The sequence below is a fragment of the Daktulosphaira vitifoliae genome, unplaced genomic scaffold (genome assembly GCF_025091365.1).
Source record: "Daktulosphaira vitifoliae isolate Bord-2020 unplaced genomic scaffold, ASM2509136v1 Scaffold_1, whole genome shotgun sequence".
Taxonomy (NCBI): Eukaryota; Metazoa; Arthropoda; class Insecta; order Hemiptera; family Phylloxeridae; genus Daktulosphaira; species Daktulosphaira vitifoliae.
Genome location: NW_026099572.1, coordinates 87,205,451 through 87,232,409, shown reverse-complemented (window position 1 = coordinate 87,232,409; position 26,959 = coordinate 87,205,451). Strand labels below are relative to the sequence as shown.

At 31.0% G+C, this 26,959-nt stretch overlaps 1 protein-coding gene and 1 long non-coding RNA gene across 2 annotated transcripts in view; one reads left to right on the top strand and one right to left on the bottom strand.

Annotated features, from left to right (window-relative positions):
- Positions 1–4,190: 4,190 nt before the first annotated feature.
- LOC126910351 (uncharacterized) lies at positions 4,191–6,233 on the top strand. Its single transcript, XR_007705238.1, has 3 exons — positions 4,191–4,757; positions 5,102–5,174; positions 5,290–6,233. It is a non-coding gene; the product is annotated as an uncharacterized LOC126910351 (long non-coding RNA).
- An 860-nt stretch (positions 6,234–7,093) lies between these two features.
- LOC126910350 (uncharacterized) overlaps positions 7,094–26,959 on the bottom strand; it is a 20,941-nt gene continuing 1,075 nt past the window's right edge. The window contains exons 3-5 of the mRNA XM_050692843.1: positions 13,621–14,316; positions 12,379–12,729; positions 7,094–8,057 (exon numbers count right to left, since the gene is read on the bottom strand). Coding sequence (XP_050548800.1) covers positions 7,282–8,057; positions 12,379–12,729; positions 13,621–14,316 — 1,823 coding nt within the window. The 3' untranslated portion in view covers positions 7,094–7,281. The remainder of the gene's footprint in view (positions 8,058–12,378; positions 12,730–13,620; positions 14,317–26,959) is intronic.

Sequence of the window (26,959 nt, the reverse complement as noted above, 5' to 3'; positions counted from 1 at the left end):
TTCAAAAGATCACAAATCGTATCTAGTCGAAGAAATTACCATCGAAAATTGAAAAAATGTCCCTCGATCCCAGTAAATGGAGGAAATCTCCAAAAAAATTACATATATAAAAATCGCTATTTATCGATATATTTGAAATTTTTTTTTTTAAAAATGTTATATATTTTTCAAAAATGACCGAATTATTTTTTTTTATAAAAGCATGACGTCTTTACCTTTTATTTGGTACATTTTTTTTTATAAATCTGACCCTTTACCTGCCCACAGAGGGTATTCAAAACGACAACTTTTTTACAAAAAATTAACTTTTTCAACTTAACTTTTGAAAGTGTTCCTGAAACTCTGAAACTTTTATATATATCTTAAATTAAAGCTAATGTAATGTACTTTATTATGGAAAAAAAAATTTTCGGACTTTATTTTGTCTTCACGGTAAAAATAGTTACCAAATGCTATTTTTGTGTGAAAATTCTCGATTTTATATTTTACATTTTTAATTTTATTATGCTATAATTTGTTGAAAAATGTATGGATCAATACAATTTTTTCATGAGTAGTAATACTTATATACATCTTTCATTTGACATACTTTATCTTAATCAGGATATAAATAAGGAAATAGCAAATCATGTAGATTTTGTAATAATCCACCAATTTTTTAAAATTAAACACTATCTAAAGTTTTAAATCGAAGTATTTTTTATGATAGTGATTTTAATCAATTTGAAAACTTTTATTTATTTATAATTAAGTATCCAGAAAGATTATTGGATCGCAGAAATACTCGTGTGGATGTAACCATGGACTTACATAGTAAATAAAAGTAATAAGTAATAATATCAATTTTAGAAGTGATAGAAAACGTCTAATTGAAGATTTGAAAGCAGCATGAAAAGTTATTTTATAAAAGTATATTTTTGCTTTTGATGAAAGTTCCTTGTAGTCCTGTGTATTTATTCATAAGTAACGACAATTTTTCATTGAAAAGTATTGCATCAAACCATTTAAATTTTTATACACGTTAAAAGTAAAGAAATATACAACTACTTTACTATTTTTATAATTTCTCCGTATATATTGCAATATTAAATTATTGAATATCAATTTCATACTAAATTTAATTACTATAATTATTATTTATTCATATATTATACTTTTAAATCAAAGAATAACTAATCAGGATATAATTAAATGGGAGTTAATTTTGCTTTTGATATAATCCACCAACTTCTTAAAATTAAACTCTATCTACAAATTTGTATCGAAGCGTTTCTTAAGATGTTGATTTTAATCACTGTCACATATCATCTATACTTGTCCCAACTATACCGCGTCCATACTGTGCCGCGACCCCACTGTGTTACCGTTTTTTGTCTAGTGTTATTATGTTTTTTTTAAATTTATTCTGGAGCATGTCAATTCTTATTTTTATTTTATTTAATATTATAAATTTCAAACTTGAAGTTCAGCTAATAGTTATGGTTACATATTCAACTTTTTTTTTATTATAAACTTTCAAAAAATCAATTTTAAAAACCAAATAAATAGGTTACAATTGATATTTTGCAATGATTATTTTTAACATATTAAAAATCAAAATCTGTAATAATTTAAAAACATTTTTTTCTTGTTTTTTAATTATTTTTTCATTGTAATAAATTACTTAAAAAATATTAATAATTTCTATGTAACTCTTGGTATTTAAATAGGTGATACAATTGAAATATTCAAAACTATTTTCCTTGTAGTTTTTAACTAATTAGTAATAATATCAAATATCATCTAAATTCGTCCAGATCAATTCCTTCCGAAGTAACCCAATCAAGTTATATAATAACGGCAGATAATGTTATATTCTGGAGTCACGTCTACTATGGAGTTACTTCCTCTTCCTAAAAGTTTACTCTGATCTACGATTTCAGATGACCAAGCTAGAACTATTGAACAGTTATCACTGAGTAGATTTCCGCATGAACTGGTTATCCAATCACCTCAAACTGTCGATTTTACGTTGAAATCACATGCATCTAACATTTTAGCGCCAAAGCACCATTGTTTGGTGCTGCATTCAGTGATGCAATGGCAATTATAATATGCAATCCAGCCACCCACATAGCAATTTCAATATATTAATATTGTCAAAATATTCTTACAAAATACTTTTTAAAATATTTTGAATAAAATATTGTGACAATATCTCATAAATATAATAAAAAATATATTCTATTGAAATATTTCCATAATATGCTTACAATATAATTTTTTAAATATTTGTTTATGTATATTTTAAAAATATATTAAAGAGAATAAATACAGTATATTACACAGAAAATATTTGTACAATGTGCTTAAAATATATCTTTTTAAATATTTGCTTATAAACATGAAAATTTATTAATTAAAATAAATATAGAATATTTAACTTGAAATATTTGTTGAATATATTATCAACATAATTTTTTAAATATTATAAATATATATCTTGTTGGCCAACTGAGGTAACTTAAGAGATACAAGCCATCCTCTTTTCTCCATTTAGTTACATCTTTGGATGTTATTGGTATCTTGTTATATAATACTTATGTATTATATATACTGTAACGTGACAAAATATGAATTTTATGATATAGATAAATTTACTGTTTTGCTTTGCAAATGGGCGCGCGTACGTTATATCCGGCCGTGTAATCAGAAAACTGTACTGTTGCTGCCAAGGTGAACGCTATACACACAATATTCTTTATCAGTTTAATAATCGTTCCCTATATGACACATACACTGGCCACCACTGTCAATACCTGTATAATTTTAATATTGTTCATATTTTTATCTGTTTTATATTTTGTAAATCGTTAAGCCGATACCCTTTCCCAAACGTAATCGTCGTCGTCATTATGCCTCGCCCGGTGTGTAGGAAAAATTTGTGTTCTTTTCCCTTTGAACCACCGTTGTGGTATATAGTGGCTGTGTGCGTGCAGCCAATAATAGTTTTTTTCGTGTGTGTCATTCATTATAATAATGTACTAATTTAACCAGGCGTCGGCCATGTCCGGGGCCGAGATCCCCATCTTAGGATGAGTCCCATCCGGGACTGGGTATCGTATATTGTTTTTTTATTTTAATTAATATAATGTTTGAGTCTTTTTCTGTTTTAAAGTTATTTTTTTTATGAGCTGTATATAATTTTAGCTATAATTAATAAATACAAGGTTATTGGTCAGTGGTGTATATTTAATACATATATATATTATTCCCGCAGTGCCCAAGTACGGTCCGGCCGGCCAGATTACAGAAATTATCCGCCGCGCCCGGAGTACACGGACTTGTTCCGATGCGGAAGACACTTCACGTGTAATATTTAAAAGTTGTAGGTTAAATTTTTTTTTGTCTTAATAATTGTTTTTTTTTCTCTTTTGTCCCTTCATTTGCAGAGTGGTTTTAGCCTTCGGGTTTTGTCCACTATTAACTTAACTAATAATTTAATAAAATCCCCTTAATTTTCTTAATCAACAAAAATCTTTTTATTGCGTGAATATCTTCAATATTCACGTGTATCTTATTTTTTTTCCTTTAAATAATTCTCTCTAGTTTTAAGGTAACGGTCTTCGACATACTAAAGTATGTCTACCACTGGTGACATCAAACAAACATATTTGTTATATTTACCAGGTATCAGCGTATTATAGTCTACAACAACACTTTATATTTTAATATATATATATATAATTTTTTTTAATCCACTTAGTTTCATCAGAGTGTACATTATTTTCTTTAATATTATTAGTTTATTATTGTTTATTTTCTTAAATCCACTTATGGTCCGGGTGTTGTCCTTTTTATGATCAAGACCCTTGCCTAAGTTGTTTGGCGACCCTATTTCCTTTTTGCAAGGGAGCCATGAGGGTGGCGACTCCACAATCCGTTGCGTGGCCCAAGTCGTCACCTTTCAATACATATTCCTAAATCCTTAATAAGTAAACAGTTATTTTCTCTAATTAGTATCAATTTTGATTAACTTAATTCAATTAAGCTAAGTAAGTCAAAGACAGTAAAAAACCCTTGTTGCTATTATTTGCAGGCCTATCGAGTTAAATTTTTTTTAGTTTTTTAGTTAGTCAGCGCAATTATATCTTATTATTGTCCTGTGAAACTTAAAATCCTAAAAAGATTTTTTATTATAGTTAGAATATATTTCTATATTATCAACAATAAAAGTCAATTTCTAACTTACAAGGAGAGATCATGATGATGGGATCGTCGATTTTCAAAAAAATTATATGGTATCTAATCTAAATTGAATATAAAGTTGTATTTACTTTGAATTTTTTTAAACAGGAAAAATAACTTAATAGACAAATAACCATATGAACTACCTTAAATAGCCTTTTTTATCTACATACGATCGTAGCAACCTGTGGGTCAATTGGTAACGTACGAGTCCCAAAGCACTTGAAGTACGGGGTTTCAAATTCCGCGTAGCGGTCTAATTTTTTGCATTTTTTTAATATATTTATAAAACATTTTAAAAATATTGTCACAATATATTTTTTATAATATTTTAGAAATATACCTTTAAAATATTGTGAGAATGTAATATTCGCTCCAAAGTATATTCTGAGAACATTGTAAGAATATTTCAAAATATTCTGGTTATATTCTAGAAATATTTTAATATCAAAAATAAATATTCTAGGAATATTCTAGAAATATTTCATTGCTATGTGGGCAGATGCTTCACTTAATATAAAATCAAAAAGGTGAATATGCTACACGCTAAAAGTTTTATGGCCTCCCATACATGATGTTTTTTTTCTTAAATTAACTTAAGTATTCTTAAAAAATTTATTCATAAAATCTCAATTTGTCATTTTTACAATATATTACAATAATATTTCTATATATTTCTAAAATACTATGGTAACGTTACCAAAATATTATTATAATAAATTTACTTTAATATTAAAGAAATATTGTGATATATTCTCAGAACACAAGAATTTTGTCAAACATTATTTTTAGTAACGTTACTACAATATTCATGTAAGAACTACTTAGAAATATTTCTACCATATTATTTATAATATTATCATAATATTTTTAGATTATTACCTGGTTAGTGACCACTCATTAAAAATGGCACACTAAAATTAAAAAGTGATTTTATAAGGCATAAGGTATTAAAAAAGTTTTATGAAAGTAATTTTAATATTTATTAGATTTCAATCTATAATGGTACCCTTTAAGATCGGATCCACTATGACATATCTCAGTTATACTGTTTTTTTTTAGGGGAGGGGATTGTAACAGATTATAATGTCACAGCCATGTTTTTGTTTGCTTGGCATCCATTAAAAATATGAAAAAGGAAAGAATTCATATTATTACAGTTAACCAGGCGTGAATGAGCAGAAAATATGGAGAACAAAAAGTAGAAATAAATCCATTCAATTATTCAATAAATAGAAGATTTGAGTCCTAAAGCCACCATCTAACTCCTGCAGTTCACCCAAATTGTCGCCATCACTGAACAATTGCAGCTGTTGCCGACCTCATCCAACATTTCATCACCATTGTGTTACCTGTCGAGTCGTCTATATCTGACGTCGCTGCAATTTTGGTTCACTGGTCATTGTGACTTGAGCCAATCGTCGTCCAATACCAGCGCAATCACTGTCCGAAATCACTGCCGATGTGGATCTACGTCCGAAACCATTACCACCAAAGCCTCCACACTCAGCAGCCATCTTCACTGTTGACGTGGGTTTACACTGCTGTTGTGAAGTCTAGAATGTTGCAACTATCGTCCGGGCAACAGTCAACCTCTTGGCCCCCAACCCACATATGTAAGCAATGGTCGTAACATCAACGTTGATTGCGATATGTGTTCCTAGTGGATCTACATATGTGTGTTGTATAGGTAGTATGATGCTTATGTGATTAACCATCAGGGGAATCTCATCCCGAGTTACTTACGACTGAGGCCATAAGCAAATGTTCGGTCAAGATAAGTATTTGCAAAGATTATAGAAAATCCGAACGCATTGTTACCAAAAAGAGACTAGCAACTACGTAATATCAACCATGGGTTCAACGTCAACATCTGATATTCGGGACAGGGAAAAAATTAGACGCATAAAATATTTATAATTTTGCCGAACGTAAGATATTATAAAAATACTTATATAAGTGTAAATTGATTTTTGTGTGTATATAACTATTGTTATATTTAATTTAAAATGTGTATTTATAATATTTAGTGTAATTGAAGTTAATTGCATCACTATCCATGAATATTCAAAACTTTCATTGACTTAATTTTGTTTAACTTGCTTCAAAAATCCGATTTTAATCTAATTGAGGCTATTTTTGCACAAAATTATTTTAAAAAATTATCAATTTATATTTAGACACATATACCGAAAATAGACAACCGTCAAAAATGACAAATTCAGTTATTTTATTTCTAAATATTAAAATTGCTATAACTTTTAACAAACTCCATCTAAATAAAAATGATTTTTTTCTCAACTTAATTTTTTAAATATTCTGGAACGTCTAACATAACGAAAATTATATTAAATTTTAATGTACTATACGATTAAAAAAAGATGAGACGTTCCAGCGACTGATCTCTTATAAATAATCGACCTCTTAATATAAAGAATATATAATTTTTGGTACGTATAATTATTTGTTTTAATATGTTTCAAATTAACATCAAAACATTTTAGGACGGTAATTTTAATTACTGTCTGACATCTATTAATATTAAGTTAAAAAAAAATTTCTCATATACACCTCACTTGTCGCCAGCTGTACTTAAATTTGTAATTTAATCTAAACGAATTATTTTAATTTTACGATCCTTAACAAATAATATTATTAAATTTTAGATGCTTTGCACAATAATCTCATTCCCAGGCCGGTTTTCATTCTTCAATTAACATAAAAAACGTTTAGAAAATTTTGGTTCATAAAGATATCCAGGTTTTTTGTAACATGATTAAAAACTTAATAGAATTATTAATATAATGTATTGGATTTTGGTCAAACTATGAAAAATGGGTATATTTTAAGTAAGTTAAATGTCAAAAACGCTGTCAATAAAATTAACTCCATTAATATTTAAGACAATTTAATTACAATATAACGTAAATGGCCAACATGAATGAATATAAAAAATAAAGAAACAAAAAACTCATTAGGACAATTATTTTCATAAGCATAGTTTATTATGTCAAAATGAGAATATCGAGTAGCTTCATAAATCGTACTTCTACTTCAAGGACAAAAATGTTCATTTGCGTATTTTAAGCAACGAAAATGACCATTAGCAGCAGCAAGTCTTGTTGTGCTCTCGTCCCAATCACATTCATTTTCATGGGCATATTTTAGGCAGTTTAAATGTCCATTTGCAGCAGCTCCACTTTTTGTCCCTTCATCCCATTTACAACCATTTTCATGTGCATATATCATACAGCTCATATAACCACTCGCAGCAGCTTCTCTTGTTGTACCTTCGTCCCAATCACAACCATTTTCATAAGCATATATTAGGCAGTCTAAATGTCCATTTGCTGCAGCACCTCTCATTGTACCTTCGACCCAATCACTTAGACATGTATGACAATATTTTAAACAATCTAATTTACCATGTGTGGCAGCTGTAACTATTGTATATTCATCCCAGTTACATCCATTTTCATTAGCATATATTAAACAATCTAAACAGCCGCTTGCTGCCGCAGCTCTAGTTGTACCCTCATCCCAATTACACCCATTTTTATGAGCATATACTAAACAATCAAAACAGCCACTTGCTGCAGCAGCTTTAGTTGTACCTTTATCCCAAACATATCCATTTTCATTGGCATAAATTAAGCAATCTAAACAGCCGCTTGATGCAGCCGCTCTAGTTGTACCTTCATCCCATTTACATCCATTTTCGTGGGCATACTTTAAAATGTCAAAAAATCCACCTTCAGCAGCAAGTCTTATTGTACTTTCATCCCAATTACATCCATTTTTGTAGGCATATATTATACAATCTAAATTACCTGTTACATACATTGAGATTATTATCAATTATAATATCATTTTATGTTATCATATAAGAAATATTTACTTTCCCTGTGAATACTTCCACGGCTCCTCAGCGAGTCGTAAGAGGCGACTAATGAGGTTGCTTTAGGTCGACAACTGGCGTAAAAATTTTTGTCAAATAATATTAGGTGTCCTGAACAAAACTTAGTCGGATTGTTCCATTTCGGATGTATGCGGGGACAACAGGTGAGAGGGAAAAAGTAGTTAAAAACGGAGAAGGCCTAAGGAATAAAGTGTTTGATACCAGATGAACAAATTGCGCGGTAGCTGTTTCATCAGTCAAGTTTACAGGTCTACACAACGTTTTTAGTGTCAATAGTATAGGGACATCACTATTTAACTCTAGGCTGGATTTGTGTATAAGGGAGAAAGATAGATACAAAGTAAGAATAAGTACTTGGAATGTTGGAACATTAACTTGTAGAAGTAGAGAATTAGTAGAAATATTGAAGAGGAGAAAATTTAACATTTGCTGTGTGCAGAAAACTAAGTGGAAAGAAAAGAAATTGAGGAAAATATATGAGAGTTATAAAATAATATAATCATGTAAGTCTAATACAAAGAATGGTGTAGGAATAATAATGGATGAGGAGATAAAAAGTAAAGAAGTAGAAGTAGCTAGGAAAAGTGACAGAATTATAGTCGTAAAATTGATATTCGAGAAAAAAGTGCCTATGCACTACAAATACGATGTGATGAAATAGACAAAGGAGTGTTTTGGAGACATAAATGATATGTGTTATAGTTTTACTAGATGTGTAAAAAATACTGCAAAAGAGATTGTTGGTGAGAGTAGGAGTAGAATTCCAGGAAACAATGAAACCTGGTGGTGGGGTAAGGACGTTCAAAAAATCACAGAAAGTAAGAAAAAGCAATTTAAAATATGGCAGAAAAGTAAAAGGAGAGAAGATTGGATGGAGAATAAACGCTTATACAAAGGTCAAAAGATTATCATTATATAAGATCTATAAAAAGTGTTGATAATAAGGTACTCTCGAGTGATGATGATGTGAAAAAAAGGTGGAAAGAGTAATTTAAAAAATTACTGAATGAGGAGTACCCAAAAGAGACATTAGAGGATATCTCATGAAATGAGGGACTGGTAGATTTATTTAGCGAAAATGAGGTATGTGTGGCTGTGGCATCAATGAAAAAGAATAATGCAGTAGGACCAAATGAAGTGCCAGTAGAAGTATGGAAAATATTAGGCGGTGTTGGCACAATGTGATTAATGGAACTTTTAAATAAAATCTTATTAGATGGCCAAATTCTAAATGAATAGAGGAATAGTATTGTGGTGCCGATATTTAAAAGTAAAGGTGACACACAGAAGTGTGGAAATTATAAAGGCATAAAACTTATGAGTCATAGTATGAAAGTTTGGGAAAAGGTAATAGATAAGAGGATAAGAACCGAGTCATAGGTATCTAAAAACCAGTTTGGATTTATGCCTGGTATGTCAACAATGAAGCCATTATTTTGTGTGAGGCAACTAATAGAAAAGTTTAGGGAAAAAAAGAAAAAGTTATATATGGTATTTAGAGATTCGGAGAAAGCGTATGAGGAGTAACAAAAGGTGTCCAATTAGGCTGAAAGGTAAATTATACAAGATTGTAGTGAGTCCAGCTATGATGTATGGTTCAGAGTGTTGGTCCGTTGATAAGAAAGTAAATCAGAGAATGAGTGTAGCAGAGATGAGAATGCATAGTTGGATGAGGGAAGTAACTAGAGAAGATAGGATAAGGAACTAGCATATAAGAGAGAGTATAGGTGTAGTTGTGAATGAGATGAGAGAAAATAGACTTAGATTGTTTGATCATGTTATAAGGAGAGAAGAACCGGAAGCTGTAAGAACAGTTATAGAAATGAATGTTGAAGGAAGAAGAGGTAGAGGAAGACCAAAAAAAGAGATGGAGGGATCCTATTTAATACGATATGAGGACAGCTGATATGATCATAGATAATGTGGGAGATCGTGTCAAGTGAAAGTTTATGATAAAGGTGGCCGACTCCATGTAGTTGGAATTAAGGCGAGGAAGTAGACGATATCAGAAATATATATATATGTTTTTGTAAGTTTTGTATGTCGTGTTTTCTTTTAAGAAATAAAGTTTTAATATAATAAGCACTAATATTAAATCAAGTGATAAAACATGGCGCTGTCAAAATTAAAATTAATCTTACCTACGAAATAAAATATAACGGAATTCGACTCGATAATAACTGAGAAAATATTTAAATTATAGTAAATAGCCCTTTTAAAGTTTACTGGAAATTGAAGTATATTTTTTTGATGGGTCACAGTATGTGTGGATGTGGCTTCGTTGAGATAAGTATAAATGATATCTAATAATGATTAAAATCACTATAATAGGAAACGCTACAATGCAAATCTGTAGATAATGATTAATTTTAAGAAATTGGTGGATTATTCCAAAAGCAAAATTAACTCCTTTTTCCTTATTTATATCTCTATTAAAAATTGTATTATATATAAGTGTAATATATGAATAAGTATTTAAGAATTTAAATGTTTAATGTCAATATTATTAAATATTTTATAAATTTGTTCTGCTATAACATTGAAAATAAATCGTCGGGTCAATTTTATTTTTTAAACTTATTGTACGTGATATAAGCTATAATTAAATTATTGTTTAAAGAACGCAGATTTCCGGAATGTTATCAAAACTTAAGTGAAATAAGTTCTACATTACCGACGTATGTTTCAAATTTTGAACTTGAAGTTTTCAAATAAAATTAAAATTTGAGAATAATGAGGAAAATGAATTTTAAAATGCTACTGCAAATGATGTTGTATTAAATAAAGTAAGTGAATTTCCCAAAAATTGCCGGCATAAGTGCAATGTTAAAGGAGAATTCAAACACTATTTTAAAATAAAAAATAATAATAGCTAAGTTTACTTAGGGTTTAAGTTAATAGTTTCAAGTAAGTAAAAATGTATGTTTTATAGAAATTTGATAATGCTCATTTAGGTATTACTAAAATTATAAAACTTTCCTGTTTATTACTTTATTGGCCAGTTATTAGTTCTAAATATGAGAATTAAATAAAGTCATGTAGCATATGTTTAAAGTATAGTAGATTTAATGTATAAGTACCATCAATCAAGAATCATAATTTAAAAAGTTCCAAAAATACTTTTCAATAATGTTAGTGTAGACATTGCTGAGTTTCAACAATAAAATTATTTAGTGTTATGTAAATAATACTCTAGATGGTTAGAAATTAACAAATTAAAAGGGAAAAGAACTAATGAAGTTATTGAAAGATTAAAATTAATTTTTATCAAATTTGGTATTTCCAAAATATTTGTTGCCGACAACAACCCTTTTAATAGTTGTGAATTGAAAACTTTTTTTAAAAATAGGATTTTCATCTTGTAACTTGTAGTCCTCGCTGTCATCAAAATAATGGGCTAGATGAGAAAGTTATTAATATTTGTAAAGATATGATGAAAAAAGCACAGAAAGGAGTTGATTAGATATATTTTTACTACATTATAGAAATAATCAATCATTAGGTTTCTGCTAATCACCAGCACAACTACCATACTGTAGAGGTTATTGACGTTAATTAATAATTTTAATGACAAATATTTAGAATCAGTAGTTTTAAAGTTTCTGAAGAATTCAATAAAAATAAAGGAAAAGCAATAAAATATTATTGTAAAAATGTTGGAAAATTAGTGAAAGATTTTCACCCAGATGAAATATTATTAATTCAAAATAAGTTTATTAAAAAGTCGTTACAAGGTATTATTATTAAAAAAAATTAATTATCCTAGGTCTTATATGGATAAGGATATAAATGGAAGATCTCTTAGACGAATCACAAGGGTCATAAATAAGCTTAAAGAGTTTTTGGTCGGAGTAGATTTAACCGAATTATTAAGACAAATAAACGTTACACTGATTGATGTAGCATCATTTAATTTTGTTTTGGCTGTATAATTTTACTGTCAATTATATAAAAACAAAAATGTACATCTTTTGTTTGTTAACAGATAATTTGATTTAGTTTTGTTTTAATTTTTTATCCCTTTAAATCCCTTTTAAAGGGAGGTGTTACATACACTGGAGTTATTATCAATCTTATTACTATTTTGTTATGATATAAGAAATATATACACGTTTTTGTAAGTTTTGTTGTCATGTTTTTTTTTTAAGAAATAAAGTTATAACTCAATGACTTAATTAATTTTATAAAAAATACTAATAAAAAACCTAGTGTTATAAAAGATATAACATTACCTTCTGAAGTAGCAGCTCTAATTGTGCCATCATCCCAACCACATCCATTTTCGTGAATATATTTTAAAATTTCAAAATTTCCTTCTAAAGCAGCAGCTCTAGCTGTACCATTAGCCCAATTACATCCATTTAAATGAACATAAATTATGCAGTCGAGAGAACCACCTTCAGCAACATATCTTGTTGTGTCATCATCCCAATTACATCCATTTTCGTAGGCATATTTTAAACATTCTAAATATCCGTTTATAGAAGCAGCCCATATTGTATCTTCATGCCAGTCACATCCATTTTTATGGGCATATATTAAACAATCTAAATTACCACCTGAGGCAGCAGCTCTAGTTGTGCCTTCGTCCCATTTACATCCATTTTCGTGAGCATACTTTAAACATTCTAAACTACCATAGGTTGCAGCTGCTTCTGTAGTTTTTTCATCCCATGGACATCCATTTTCATATAAATATTTTAAACATTCTAATTTACCATATTTTGCAGCTGATTCTGTTGTGTTTTCATCCCATGGACATCCATTTTTATGTGCATATATTAAAATATTTATATTGCCCTGTTTAACAGCCTCATTAGCTGTCCGTTCATCCCATGGACATCCATTTTCATGTGCGTATTTTAAAATGTCTAAATCATCATTAAAAGCAGCAGCTTCAGTAATGGTTTCATCCCATTCGCATCCATTACTATGTGCATATATTAAACATTGTAAATGTCCAGTTACAGTAGCAACCCATATTGTATCATCATGCCAATCACATCCACTTTCGTTTGCATATATTAAACAATCTAAATTACCTATTGCGGCAGCAGCTCGAGTTGTACCATCATTCCATTTACATCCATTTTCGTGGGCATACTTTAAACATTCTACACTACCATAACTTGCAGCTGCTTCTGTTGTTTTTTCATCCCATGGACATCCATTTTCATATAAATATTTTAAACATTCTAAGCTACCATAGCTTGCAGCTGCTTCTGTTGTGTTTTTATTCCATGGACATCCATTTTTATGTGCATAAATTAAAATTTTTATATTATTTCGTTTGACAGCCTCAGTAGCTATCCGTTCATCCCATTCGCATCCATTTTCATGAGCATATTGTAAACATTCTAAATGTCCAGTCACAGCAGCATACCAAATTGTATCATCATGCCATTGACATCCACTTTTGTAGGCATATATTAAACAGTCTAAATTACCTATTGAGGCAGCAGCTCGAGTTGTACCATCATCCCATTTACATCCATTTTCGTGGGCATATTTTAAACATTTTAAACTACCATAACTTGCAGCTGCTTCTGTTGTTTTTTCATCCCATGGACATCCATTTTCATATAAATATTTTAAACATTCTAAACTACCATGGCTTGCAGCTGCTTCTGTTGTTTTTTTATCCCATGGACATCCATTTTTATGTGCATATTTTAAAATGTCTAAATCATTATTAAAAGCAGCAGCTTCGATGATTTTTTCATCCCATTCGCATCCATTTTCGTGTGCATATTTTAAACATTCTAAATGGCTATATTGTGCAGCTGCCATTGTTGTAGATTTATTCCATGGGCATCCATTTTTATGTGCATATTTCAAACATTCTAAACTACCGTAAATTGCAGCTGCTTCTGTTGTTGATTCATTCCATGGACATCCATTTTTATGAGCATATTTTAAAATTTCTAAATTACCTTTGATGGCAGCTGTAGCAGTTGTACTTGCATCCCATTTACATCCCTTTTCGTGAGCATATACTAAACATTCTAATCTTTCACACGCTGCTGCCATTCTAGTCGTATGTTCATCCCATTCATGTCCACTCTCATAAGCTAGTTTTAATATTTCTAAGTCACTTTTTTCTGTAATATATATATTATCTTCTTCGATTTGGTTGACACTTTCGTCATCTGAATATCTATTTTCATACGCTAGATTAGCACAATCATTAATTAGTTTTTTCTGTATTATAAAATATATATACATAAAAACTATGTTTTCAGAATATGACTTTTTAATTTAAATTTTTCAAAGTTTTAAAAATTAAAAAAGAACTACCCAGTATGAAGAATTACTTTAAGTCTTTAGCTTCTGTAATTGAGTGTTTTACATTAATAGTATGATTTTGTATAGTCTTGGGATATTAAGAATGCATACAGTTAAGTAGGGCATTACTTAAATATAACTTTAATCAAATTTTAGCTTTGATGCGAAGCTGAGAAGATATTAAATTTACTATGATGTGCTTTTTTATTTTTTAAGTCTGTTAGCACTTATTCTCAGCTCTCACTGGACCGATTTTTATGAAAAATACGTCAAAAGATCACAAATTGTATTTAGTCGAAGACATTATCCTCAATTATTAAAAAATTCCACCATTTCCCATAAATAGGGAAAATCGCAAAAAAAATTCCAATTATAAAAATTGGTAATTTTTGAAATTTTTCAATATTTTTTTCTAAAACTGCCTTAACTGTTTAAAAATAGAACAACTCAATATGATTTTTTTTTTATTGACATCTTAGGTATTTACCTAGTCTTTAATATATTTTTGCGAACATTTGACCCTTTATCTGTCCACAGAAGAAGTTTCAAAATGATAATTTTTCCAAAAAAAATAAATTTTTGAACATCACTTTTGAAATAATCCCGAAAATACTAACTATTTTATAAACAGAGTAGCCCAGTACACACTGACTACTTCAATAACTTTTGATCCTGTTAAAATTTTTTAATTTTTTTTTTTTAATATTTAATATCCTTGAGGGCTATAATAATAATGTAATAAATATCATTTTTATCATTAAATAAGAAAATTATAATTTTGAAAATTTACGAGAAATCTTTAAAAAGAATTCAAAATGGCCATTTTTTAGAATAAATTTTAAGAAATAATTTGGTGGAAAAATTTCTCATTAATGTTCTGTAGTTAATTTTCTGTAACATTTTAAATTTCGTAAAAACTAGAATTTTTCTGTATTTATTCTACGGTATCAAACGCTGGCTATGTTTTATAAAAAAAGACAGAAGTAAACACAATCTTTTCATACTAAATATGATATGCGTATGAATTTTTCCATGAAAATTTTTAACGTTCTAATGACCGGGTGTATTCAAATAATAACAAGGATAATACCTATTACCAGTGGCGCAACTTGAGTTCAAATCTTGGGGGTGCTACAATTACAAATCACATACACATTACATATTTACTAATTATTTACAGTAATTACTAATTAGTATTAGTTATGTAATATATAATTATAAAATATAATATAGATTTTGTTACTTTTAGTCCTTATAACAATTTCAATTGGTATATACAAATAATTTATTTACAATTGTTGTTTAAAGTATTAAGTATATTTTTGTGTTCAATTGTGCGTCGTGGTAATCTTCGTTGTTTGTTATATGCAAGTATAAGTAGTTTAATAATTACGTCTTTTCGTATATTAAGTCGTACTATCTTTTATATAATTTGTTTTTTGATAATATTGCTACTATCAACATACGCTTTAAAACATTAGCTAGTTTCTTCTTCCACTTGTTAGAGAATAAAATACTCAAAAGAGATATTGGTTCACTTAAGGCAAAAATTAGTAGTCTTGAAGAGAACAATTCGTCTGCTAACCCATCCACAATCACTAGCCAGGTTTTGTAAGAACTATTTGAACGAGATCGTTGTTCTTCCAATGTGATTGCTTATGGTGTATTAGAGTCTACTTCTTTAACTGGTTCTGAGAGAGTTCTACATGATGAATCCATGATTAAAAATATTTTGTTGCCGGTTAGAAATTCCTTCCAACAAATCGGATTGGGAAACCACGTCCAGGTATTACCCGCCCACTTAAGCTAATATATACTAACAAAGAGGAAGCACAATTTTTGCTGTACCATACAACCAGGTTAAGCGGTCAGGTACTCAATTCCAAAATGGGTTTAATCTTGTCAAGGATAAAACCAAATTTGAACGACAACTATTACGTGCTTGTCACAATGATTTGTTGTCTCGTACAGCTCAAGGTGAAACAAATCTACGTATATATTATGAAAATGGTGTTCCATCTGTGGTCAAATCAATTCCAAAAAACCGGGTCCGTGAAAACATACCAATCGACAACCAGAGATTCAGCTAATTTCTCAACTTTCATAGTTCAGCCTTGTACACTAGGTTTGCATGAGCATATATATTTTTATAATAAATGCCAAGTCCACTCTTAGTACTTTTATATTAGATTTCTACAATTTTAAAATTAATAAGTCTTGTCCTCGTGATTTACCTACAATTAGCTATACTACGTCGAATGATAATGTTCCGTTTGGTTTTTACCAAAACTGTCGTGGTCTTAGGACTAAATTTTTTACTCTTAAGTGTAATCTTGCCAGCTTTAATTATGTATTTCTTGTTTTAACAGAAACCTGGCTTAATTCTGATATATTTGATTCTGAATTATGTTTGGATATATATAATGTTTACCGATGTGATAGAAGTATTTTAATGAGTAATTGTACTAGAGGTAGTGGTGTCCTTATTGCTGTGCATAAAGATTTTCATTCACAAATTGTTTCTATCTCTAATTTAAGTATTGAACAAATTTATGTTAGTTTTAGTTGTAATAATGACAATTTTATAGTTGATGGTGTATATTTTCCTCCTAACTCTCCTAATCAATCCTATGATACTTATTCTAGCACAATTAAAAATCTAGTTTGTTGTTATAGCACCCATAGTTTTATTCTATATGGTGACTTTAACTTACCTAATATTAATTGGTCTAATGATAATTTAGGTATTTTCTATTCAATGGCTACCGAAAACAGCCTATTCTGAGACTTTTGCTTTCTTAAACTTTTATCAAGTTAATAATGTTTTGAACGTTTACAATTCAATGTTAGATCTTATATTTACAAATAAGAATCTCTTTAAAGTTAATATGGTGCACGATCCAATTGTTCTTGAAGATCGATATTATCCTGCATTAGCTATTGATTACCCAACAAATAAAAAAATCCATTCTTTCATGCCGTTGAATCATATTTTAATTTTACGAAAGCAGATTATACACGTATTTCAGATTTTTTCCTATCTTATAATTGGTTGAATACTTTTACTCAACTAGGCGTTAATTCAGCTACATCAACTTTGTATGATGCATTACACTTCTCTATTCTTCACTGGGTTCCACGTGTTAACTATAATAAATCTAATTTTCCTTGATGGTTTTCAAAGGATTTGATTGATACAGTGTTCCAAAAAAGAAAAGCCTACGCCATTTTTAAGGCAACACGTAATCCACTCGATTACAGAAAGTTTTCTCTACTACGTGCAAAATACAAATTTTTATCGAAAAATTGTTACAGAAAACTTATTGAACAGACTGAATCTAATTTTTGTATTAATCCAAAAAATTGTTGGAACTTTGTAAGATAGAGTAAATCACAACAGTCAATTCCTAAAACAATTAATTTGAATGGGTTCACTAGTACTAATAGTATAGAAGTTGCTAATCTATTTTTTAAACTAGATAATTTCATTATCTAGCCATTTAGTCAAACTGTTTGATTTATTAGTATTGCATTCTATTAAACCAGCTATTAATTTGGTTTTAATTGATGAGTAACATGGATTTCGTCCTGGTCGCTCAATGACTACAAACAGTCTAGTTTTCACTAATTACATATTTGAGGCTTTTATGAATCGCTCACAAGTAGATGTAATTTACACAGACTTTAGCAAGGCTTTTGATCGCGTTGATCATAAGTTATTAATGAGAGTGCTGATAGATTCAGGTTTTGGTGAACCATTATTGTTGTGGTTTGAATCTTATCTACGAGATCGTAAGCAATTTGTTAAAGTACATGGTATAAAATCAGATATTATTGATGTACATTCTGGTGTTCCACAAAGTGGACATCTTTCTCCCTTGTTATTCACATTATTTATCAATGATATTAAACTGTCATTTCCTTCTCTTTGCTGATGACTTCGAACTATTTTTAAAAATTAATTCATTTAGGTACTGCTTATTATTACAGGACGATCTTAATTCTCTGGTAAATTGAGCTAAAAATAGTAGGTTGGAGCTGAATATTTCAAAATGTCATTCAATGTCGTTTTATAGAACTCGTGATCATATTAATTACTTGTATAGGGTTAATGATAATATATTGTTATCTTCGTGCAATATGATTACTGATTTGGGTATTGTTTTCGATCGGGAATTTTCATGCTCACCTAGACAAAATGTGTTGCAAAGCATTCACGACATTAGGTTTTATTAGGCGAATTTGTAATGATTTTAAATTAGTATCTTTTTTAAAAACTTTGTATTCTTCTTTTGTAAGGTCAATTTTAGTTTATGGTTTGATTGTTTGGGATCTAGTTACTGCATGTGATATGATGCAAGTTAAACGACTGCAACGTAAATTTTTTAACTTTGCGGCATATAAATTAAAAATTGATCATCCACCACATAACTATAAACCAAAAATGCAACTATTCGGTTTGTTTACGTTAAATGACAGGAGACTTGAAGCTAATCTAACTTTCCTCAGGCGTCTTATTGATGGTCATATAGACTCTCCTGAACTATTAGAGCTCATCAAATTTAAAGTTCCATCTTTTCACGCACGTCATTTAATTCTTTTATCTGTACCTAAATGTAATNACGTAATCCGCTCGATTACTGAAAATTTTCTCTACTACGAGCAAAATACAAATTTTTATCGAAAAATTGTTACTGAAAATTTTTGAACCCAGTGAATCTAATTTTTGTATTAATCCAAAAAATTTTTGGAACTTTGTAAGAAAGAGTAAATCTTAACAGTCAATTCCTAAAATAATTAATTTGAATGGGTTTACTAGTACTCATAGTATAGAAGTTGCTAATCTAATTCTTTTTTCTGTACCTAAATGTAATACCAACTACCTAAAAATCCAGCCATTTTATAGAATGATGAGTATTGCTAATAAGGACCCATCAGCTTTATTATATTATTAGTTGTTGTATTTTTGTATTTTATATGATTATTGTACATATAAGTTAAGTTTATTATACTGAAATTTGGTCATGTGCCGTATTGATAATATAAATAAATATTTGAAATTACAAAGACGTGGAACTTGGGGGTGCTTTAGCACCTCCTAGCACCCTCGTAGTTGCGCCACTGCCTATTACTTAATAAGTAGTTTTGTATTTTTAGAATTAAAACTTCTTATTCAAACTAAAATTAGAATTTAATTATCACGAGTCAAGATTTATATTATACTAAGTATAAGGTCTATTATATTAATAAACTTAGTAATTACGATGATAAGAAATTTGATAAGGCAAATATTACTAATCACTATCATTCAAAAGCGTTAGTAATTTTCATGGAAATAGCTACAAACTATAATAATCAAGAGATGATTGTGTTTTCTTCGGTCTTTTTTTCAAAACGTATTTCAATTTTTAATACCGTAAAATTATACATGAAAATTCTAATTTTCACAAACTTTAAAATGCTACAGAATATTTACTAATGAATATATTTGTTTTTTTACCGAAATGTCTCTTAAAATCTATTTTACAAAATAGCTATCTTACATTTTATTTAAAATTTAAAAATAATTAATTTTTAATAAAATGTAAATCATAAATATTGATATATAATTATAAACCTATTGTATAACTATTATTTAAAAAAAATCATCTAATAATATTAAATGGATCAAAAGTTATTTAAGTTACCAGTAAGTGCTGGGCCCCATTATATCTTAAATCAAAGCTTATGTAATATACTTTAATTTGAAAAAAAAAATTAACCTCTGGACTTGCCATGATGAAAATGGCCACCGTATTTCAAAATATGCTATTGTCGTGTTAAATTCCTGGGTTTTGTATTTTTTTTATTTTAAAAATACCTTACAAGGGGAGTACACAGATTTTTGTGAATTGTATATAAATCTAATCGTTATAACGTATAAAGTTAAACTTATTTAATTTTTTTCCTTCTTTTAAATCGAGAATATGATATATGAATATGATAACCATTTTCACTATATCTCGACATTTTTTTTTTTCATAGATTAGTATATTAAATATGCTTTATTTAAAATTTAAATTAAAGTGTCAATATTTCCGGAAAAATTTTAAAATTATGTTATATTTAATTTTTTTAAATGACGTTAGAGTAGATTTTTCGAATAACACTTAAAATAATTTGAGTAAAAATGTATACATATAATTTTGAAATATTATTATTCAAATAATAGTACATTTAAATAATTTATAACTTACAAAAAGTGATATTATATTTTATGTCATACCTTATAATTATTTAATTGAACAAATTCATATTTTAACATATTTATTTGATATTTGTAAATAAAAATATATTGATATGTTCATTTTTGAAAAAGTTAGAGCATTATTAAGTTAAAAAAAACCCAGCACAGGGGGGTCGCGGCACAGTTGTGACGTGGTATAGTTGGATCAAGTATAATGATATCTGACAGTGATTAAAATCACTATCAAAAATAAACGCTTCGATGCAAATCTTTAGATAGTGTTTAATTTTAAAAAAATTGGTGTTTTATTCCAAAAGCTACTTGATTTGCTGGTTCCTTAATATCTCGATTAAGATAAAGTATGTCGAATGAAAAAGGGTTTATTGAAAAAAATTATTTCTCAAAATTGTGTGGATCCATAAACTTTTCAATAAGTTATAGCATTATAAAGTTAAATATAATATGAATAATAAAATCGAGAATTATCACACGAAAATAGCATTCGGTAGCCATTTTCGCCGCGAAGAAAAGTCCAGAGGTCAAATTTTTTTTTTTCAAATTAAAGTATATTACATTAGCTTTAATTTAAGATATATATAAAAGTGTCAGACCTTCCGGAACATTTTCAAAAGTTATGTTGAAAAAGTAAATTTTTTGTGAAAAAGTTGTCATTTTAAATCCCCCCCTGTGGGCAGAAAAAAGGTTGAATTTACAAAAAAAATATACCAAATGATAAGTAAAGACATCAAGCATCTATATAAAAAAAAATTATATTGATATAATCATTTTTGAAAAAGTTACGGCAGTTTTTAGTAAAAAAAATTGAAAAAATTTCGAAAATTAGCGATTTTTAAATTTGTAATTTTTTTGGAGGTTTCCCCCATTTACGGGGAACGAGGGAATTTTTTTCAATTTTTGAGGATAATGTCTTCGACTAGATACAATTTGTGATCTTTTGACGTATCATTGAAAGAAATCGGTTCGGTGAGAGCTGAGAAAAAGTGGTAACAGACACAAAAAAAAAAAAAACACATCATAGTAAAACCAATACCTTCTCAGCTTCGCATCGAAGCTAAAATATTATATTCTATTAAATGTTTAATCGTAAATTATGTAGATTTTAGTGCACACGTGATACCCACTATATGTATTAAAATACTGTAATGTATGAACATTCCATCCGATAATACTTTAATTTTCTTTAACAGAGCCTTCATTTTATTTTAATGATATGAAAGAAAAAATTGTTTTTACAATTTTATTTATCCATTGAACTTCTTTTGTTTGTTTATGTTTAGCCATTTCTGACCTAATTTTAATTGATAATTTATTATTTACCATACAGTAACCGTAATTTGTCACAAGTACAGCTCGATAATATCCACCATACTGTTAGGGGCTTAGTTTAATATTTGAGGATCTTGATCAAAACCAAGAATCGGAAGCTACCCGACGTCTGCCCAAATATCGTCCCTATCTCCTTAAATGAGTTTTAATTGCCTGAAGGAGACACAGGCAATCGTGTACCTTAGTTACAGAGGATAGATTATTAAATAAAATTAGACTATTGTTTTATGTCAACGACAAAGTAAAGTTATATTTTAGATGTTCAGTAAATATAAGTTATATGTAATGTACAATACGTCTGACCTGAATCCTAGTACAGTTGGTTAGTAGGTATATCCAAGTGAGACGGAGTTGGTTGGCTATGATGACAATTGGCGATAGACGGGTCGTTGAATAAAACAAGTAAAGTTATAAATAATATAAATAAGACGAAAGTAATAATATTGAAAACTATGTCTATAACGGCCACTCAAACACAACTGCCCTTTGTTAGTTCGACGTCAGTAGCTCCGGGCTACAGACGAGTAGAATTGTCATATCAGCATCTCCCTCTATGCTAATTAATATGTATTACGAATTAAATAAATAGAAATAAAACGTGTGTAATATAAGTGGTAAGACCATAGTAATAAATGTTCTTACATTACCCTTTCCCCTATTAAAGGTTCGACTCTGAACCTTATAAAAGGTCAAAATATTAAGAAAAAGAGAAAAGAAAGAAGAAGAAAAAAAAAAATTTGTCTAATAATGCTTATAAAGCTTTTAAGTTATGGTTCTCTTTAAAATTAGGGGTGGGAACCTTGTTATGTTCACGAAACTTTTTGTAATCTTGTATCTTCATGCGTTCTTAAATTGTTGTTTTCTTACGTAATTAGTTGTGGTATTCGTTTTAATTGATAGTGGTGATATTCATAGTATATATTATAATTGCCTCCTACGACTTATTCTGTTGTTCTCGAAGTTCGTTGTCACTACAAGATTTTTGCTTTTATTTACATTTCATAGGGTAAATTTATATGTTAATGTTAGGTTACAAGGTTAGACTTATGATTATGCATTGCGATTGAATAGAAATGAATATATAAATTTTTTATATGTTTAAATTTATTTTACAATCAAAATTAATTTAAGTTAACCTAATTTATAGAATAAAAACGTTGCTAAAAATTCTAAAAATTTACAATTTTCTATCTTTCCTTTAACTACACAATTCATAATAACTTATATAAAAATTGTGATAACGGGACTATTTTATAGTTATTATACAATATAAAAATATTCATGTATTTAAATAATACTTATTATACCTAGTCTACTAATCCAACTGTACAGAACGTAAAAATCAGAATCAGGTTTCTATACGCGGAATAAAAAATAAACAATTAGTCTATAACAAAAAGTTGTAAATTGATGTTGCTAATCTTGCGCTTAGTAGTCAATGACAGTTAGTTTCAATATGTAATATTATTTAGTAATATGTTATTACACTATAATTTAATGTGTACTGAAATAATAAAAATGAAAATTATTAGACAGTTTGCCGTGAAAACGGCAGTTTTGTTTAAAGTTGTTAAGTGGATTATCATTAATGTTTTCTTAGCAATCAACCTGTCAATGCCTGTAACATATCTAAAAATTAATTTTCATTTTATTTAACCAACCTTAATTAATATCATGCAGTACATTGACTTATATTAAACTGTATATTTGATTAATATGATCAGAAAAATTAACAAAAACTAGTATATCAATTGCCATTCAGTTATTTTAAAAATTTTATAATGGTCATCTTGAGTTATGTGTTAGATCGACTTATGTAAGTTTATTATTTAAGTTCATTTATTAATAACGTATTTTTTGTTCAACTTAAAATACAGTATGTTTTTATCGCTGTAGTTTGATTTGTCAAATAGTAAAACTTTTATCCTTATTAAGTAGTAATGTTGTTTTTAAAGTCGTATTGAACGAACTGTAATTCGTGTTTTCTCTCTTTTTTTTTTTAAATAGACCAATCATCAGACGATGTCGGAAAAAATAACGTTGAACACGTTGGAATAAAATACAAATCAATTATAATAATAATGCTTATAGCAATAATAATTAGACTGAAATATGTCAGCTTTTATTTGACATCCAAAAATATACCATTTTTTTTATAAATATAATAAATAATAAAATTAATAACAGTTAATCGAAGTTATAAATAATTATAGTAATAATTAAAATTAATATTAAAAATATTATATTCTATTAAATGTTTAATCGTAAATTATGTAGATTTTAGTGCACACGTGATACCCACTATATGTATTAAAATACTGTAATGTATGAACATTCCATCCGATAATACTTTAATTTTCTTTAACAGAACCTTCATTTTATTTTAATGATATGAAAGAAAAAATTGTTTTTACAATTTTATTTATCCGTTGAACTTCTTTTGTTTGTTTATGTTTAGCCATTTCTGACCTAATTTTAATTGATAATTTATTATTTACCATACAGTAACCGTAATTTGTCACAAGTACAGCTCGATAATATCCACCATACTGTTAGGGGCTTAGTTTAATATTNACTCGATAATATTCACCATACATAAATATTATTTTTAATCATTTATGTATATAAATATATATATGCTCTTAAATTCAAGGCAAATTTACTGTCTTATATTGTTGAACCACCAGTGTAAAAAATTAACATGAAAAATACCATGGAAACCCAACACAGGGGGGTGTTGCACAGTGGTGACGTGGCATACTTGAATCAAGTATAATGATATCTGTCAGTGATTAAAATCACTATCAATAAAAACGCTTCGATGCAAATCTTTAGATAGTGTTTAGTTTTGAAAAATTGGTTGATTATTCCAAAAGCTACATGATATGCTATTTCTTTATTTATATCCTGATTAAGATATGACAAATTTGTAATTTTTTTGGATGTTTCCTCCATTTACGGGGAACGAGGGAATTTTTTTCAATTTTTGAGGGTAACGCCGAGGTGGCGGCCAGGCGTGAGGAGTGCGTTAGAGTCAGGAGGACTATGACGCGCTCCAACCGTTGGCCGCGGGACCCGGAATCCCCGGACCCGAGGGAGGCGCTGAGGTCGGCCCGCAAAGAGCTGAAGCTCGCCATCAGGCGGGCCAAAGCGAAATGCTGGGCCGAACTCGTGAAGTCGGTGGACCACGACCCGTGGAGGAAACCCTATCGGGTCGTTATGCGGAAGCTCCACGGTCCACCGGCTTCGGGTCAGCTGGAGGCGGAAGTGCTGGAAAGGGCGGTAGACACGCTCTTTCCGACACATCTTCCCCTGCCTCCCTCGGCGTTTGGGGACGACGTGTCGGTGGTGGAATTCACCAGCCAAGAAGTAGCTGACGCGGTGGCGCGTGTGCGGGGCCGGAACACAGCTCCCGGCCCCGACGGGATTCCAAACCGGGTGTGGGGGTTGGCCCACAACCTTGCCCCGGATTGGATACGCGCCGTCACGAACTGCTGCCTCTCGGAGGTTGAATTCCCCACGAAATGGAAGAAGGCCAGGCTGGTGCTTCTGAGAAAGGGTGACAAGCCCGAGGGTCTCCCCTCGTCGTACCGACCGCTTTGCATGTTGGACGACTTGGGGAAGATCCTCGTTCGGCTGCTCGTCACCCGGATCGAAGCCCACCTGGCCGACGTCGGCGGACTGGCCGAGGGCCAGTTCGGCTTCCAGAGGGGGAGGTCGACGGATGACGCGGCCTCCCTCTTCAGGGACTTGGCCCTCAAGGCGAAAACTGAGCAGGGTTTCGGGGTGGCGGTGAGCTTGGACATCCGAAACGCGTTCAACTCCATGCGATGGTCACACATCCTCGGAGCGCTGGACGCGTTTCGGGTGCCTCCTTACCTCGGGCGGATGATCCGGTCGTACTTTAGCGATCGGGTTATCTCTTACGAAAGCGCCGCGGGCCCGAGAATCCTACCTGTTACAGGAGGCGTCCCGCAAGGGTCAGTTCTCGGGCCTCTGCTGTGGAACATCGCGTACGACGCGGTGTTCCGCGTTCCGCTACCACCGCACGTGCGTGTCGTTTGCTACGCGGATGACACGCTGGTGGTGGCGGAAGGCGCCTCGGCCGAGGAGGCTGGATCCCGGGCAAACTGCGCGCTCAGCGCAGTCACCGCCTGGATCCAGCAGGAGGGGAGTGGACTTAGCCTCGCCCTGGACAAGACCGAAGCGGTCTTGTTCACGGGCAGGTACAAGTTCACTCCTCCACGGCTCGCCGTGCTGGGGGTGGAGATCCCGCTTAAGGACTCCATGACTTATCTGGGCCTTGTCATAGACAAACGTCTAAAGTTCGGGCCGCACATTAGTCGTGCGGCTCAGCGGGCCCAGAAAGTCATGAATTGCTTGGCGGGACTCATGCCCAATCTGGGAGGGCCGAGAGAGATGCGGCGTAGACTTTTAGTCAGCGTCGTACACTCGGTTCTCCTGTACGGGTCCCCGGTTTGGGCGGATACTCTTGAGTATTCGTCCAAAAACCGTGAAGCCCTGCTCAGGGTGCAAAGGCGGGCGGCGATCCGGACAGTTTCGGCTTACCGAACGGTGTCCGGAGTGGCGGCGGGTATCCTGTCGTCATTGCCGCCCGCCGATCTGCTCGCCGAGGAACGCGCCGCCGGGCATGAGCTCCGCCGAGAGCACAACCGGTCCCTCGAACCCGAGGACCGGCTGGCGCTCAGGCGGATGACCATGCTCCGGTGGCGGACTCGCCTCTCGGAGGAAACGACGAGAGGCGAGTGGACCAGGTCCCTCATAGGACCCGATCGGCTGGACAGGTGGGTGGACCGGACTCACGGTGAGATGACTTATCGACTCACCCAAGTGATGTCCGGCCACGGCTGCTTTAACGAGTACTTACACCGTATTCGTAAAGCAGCCGCACCGACGTGCGACCACTGTTCGGATCGCCCGGGAGAGGCTGATAG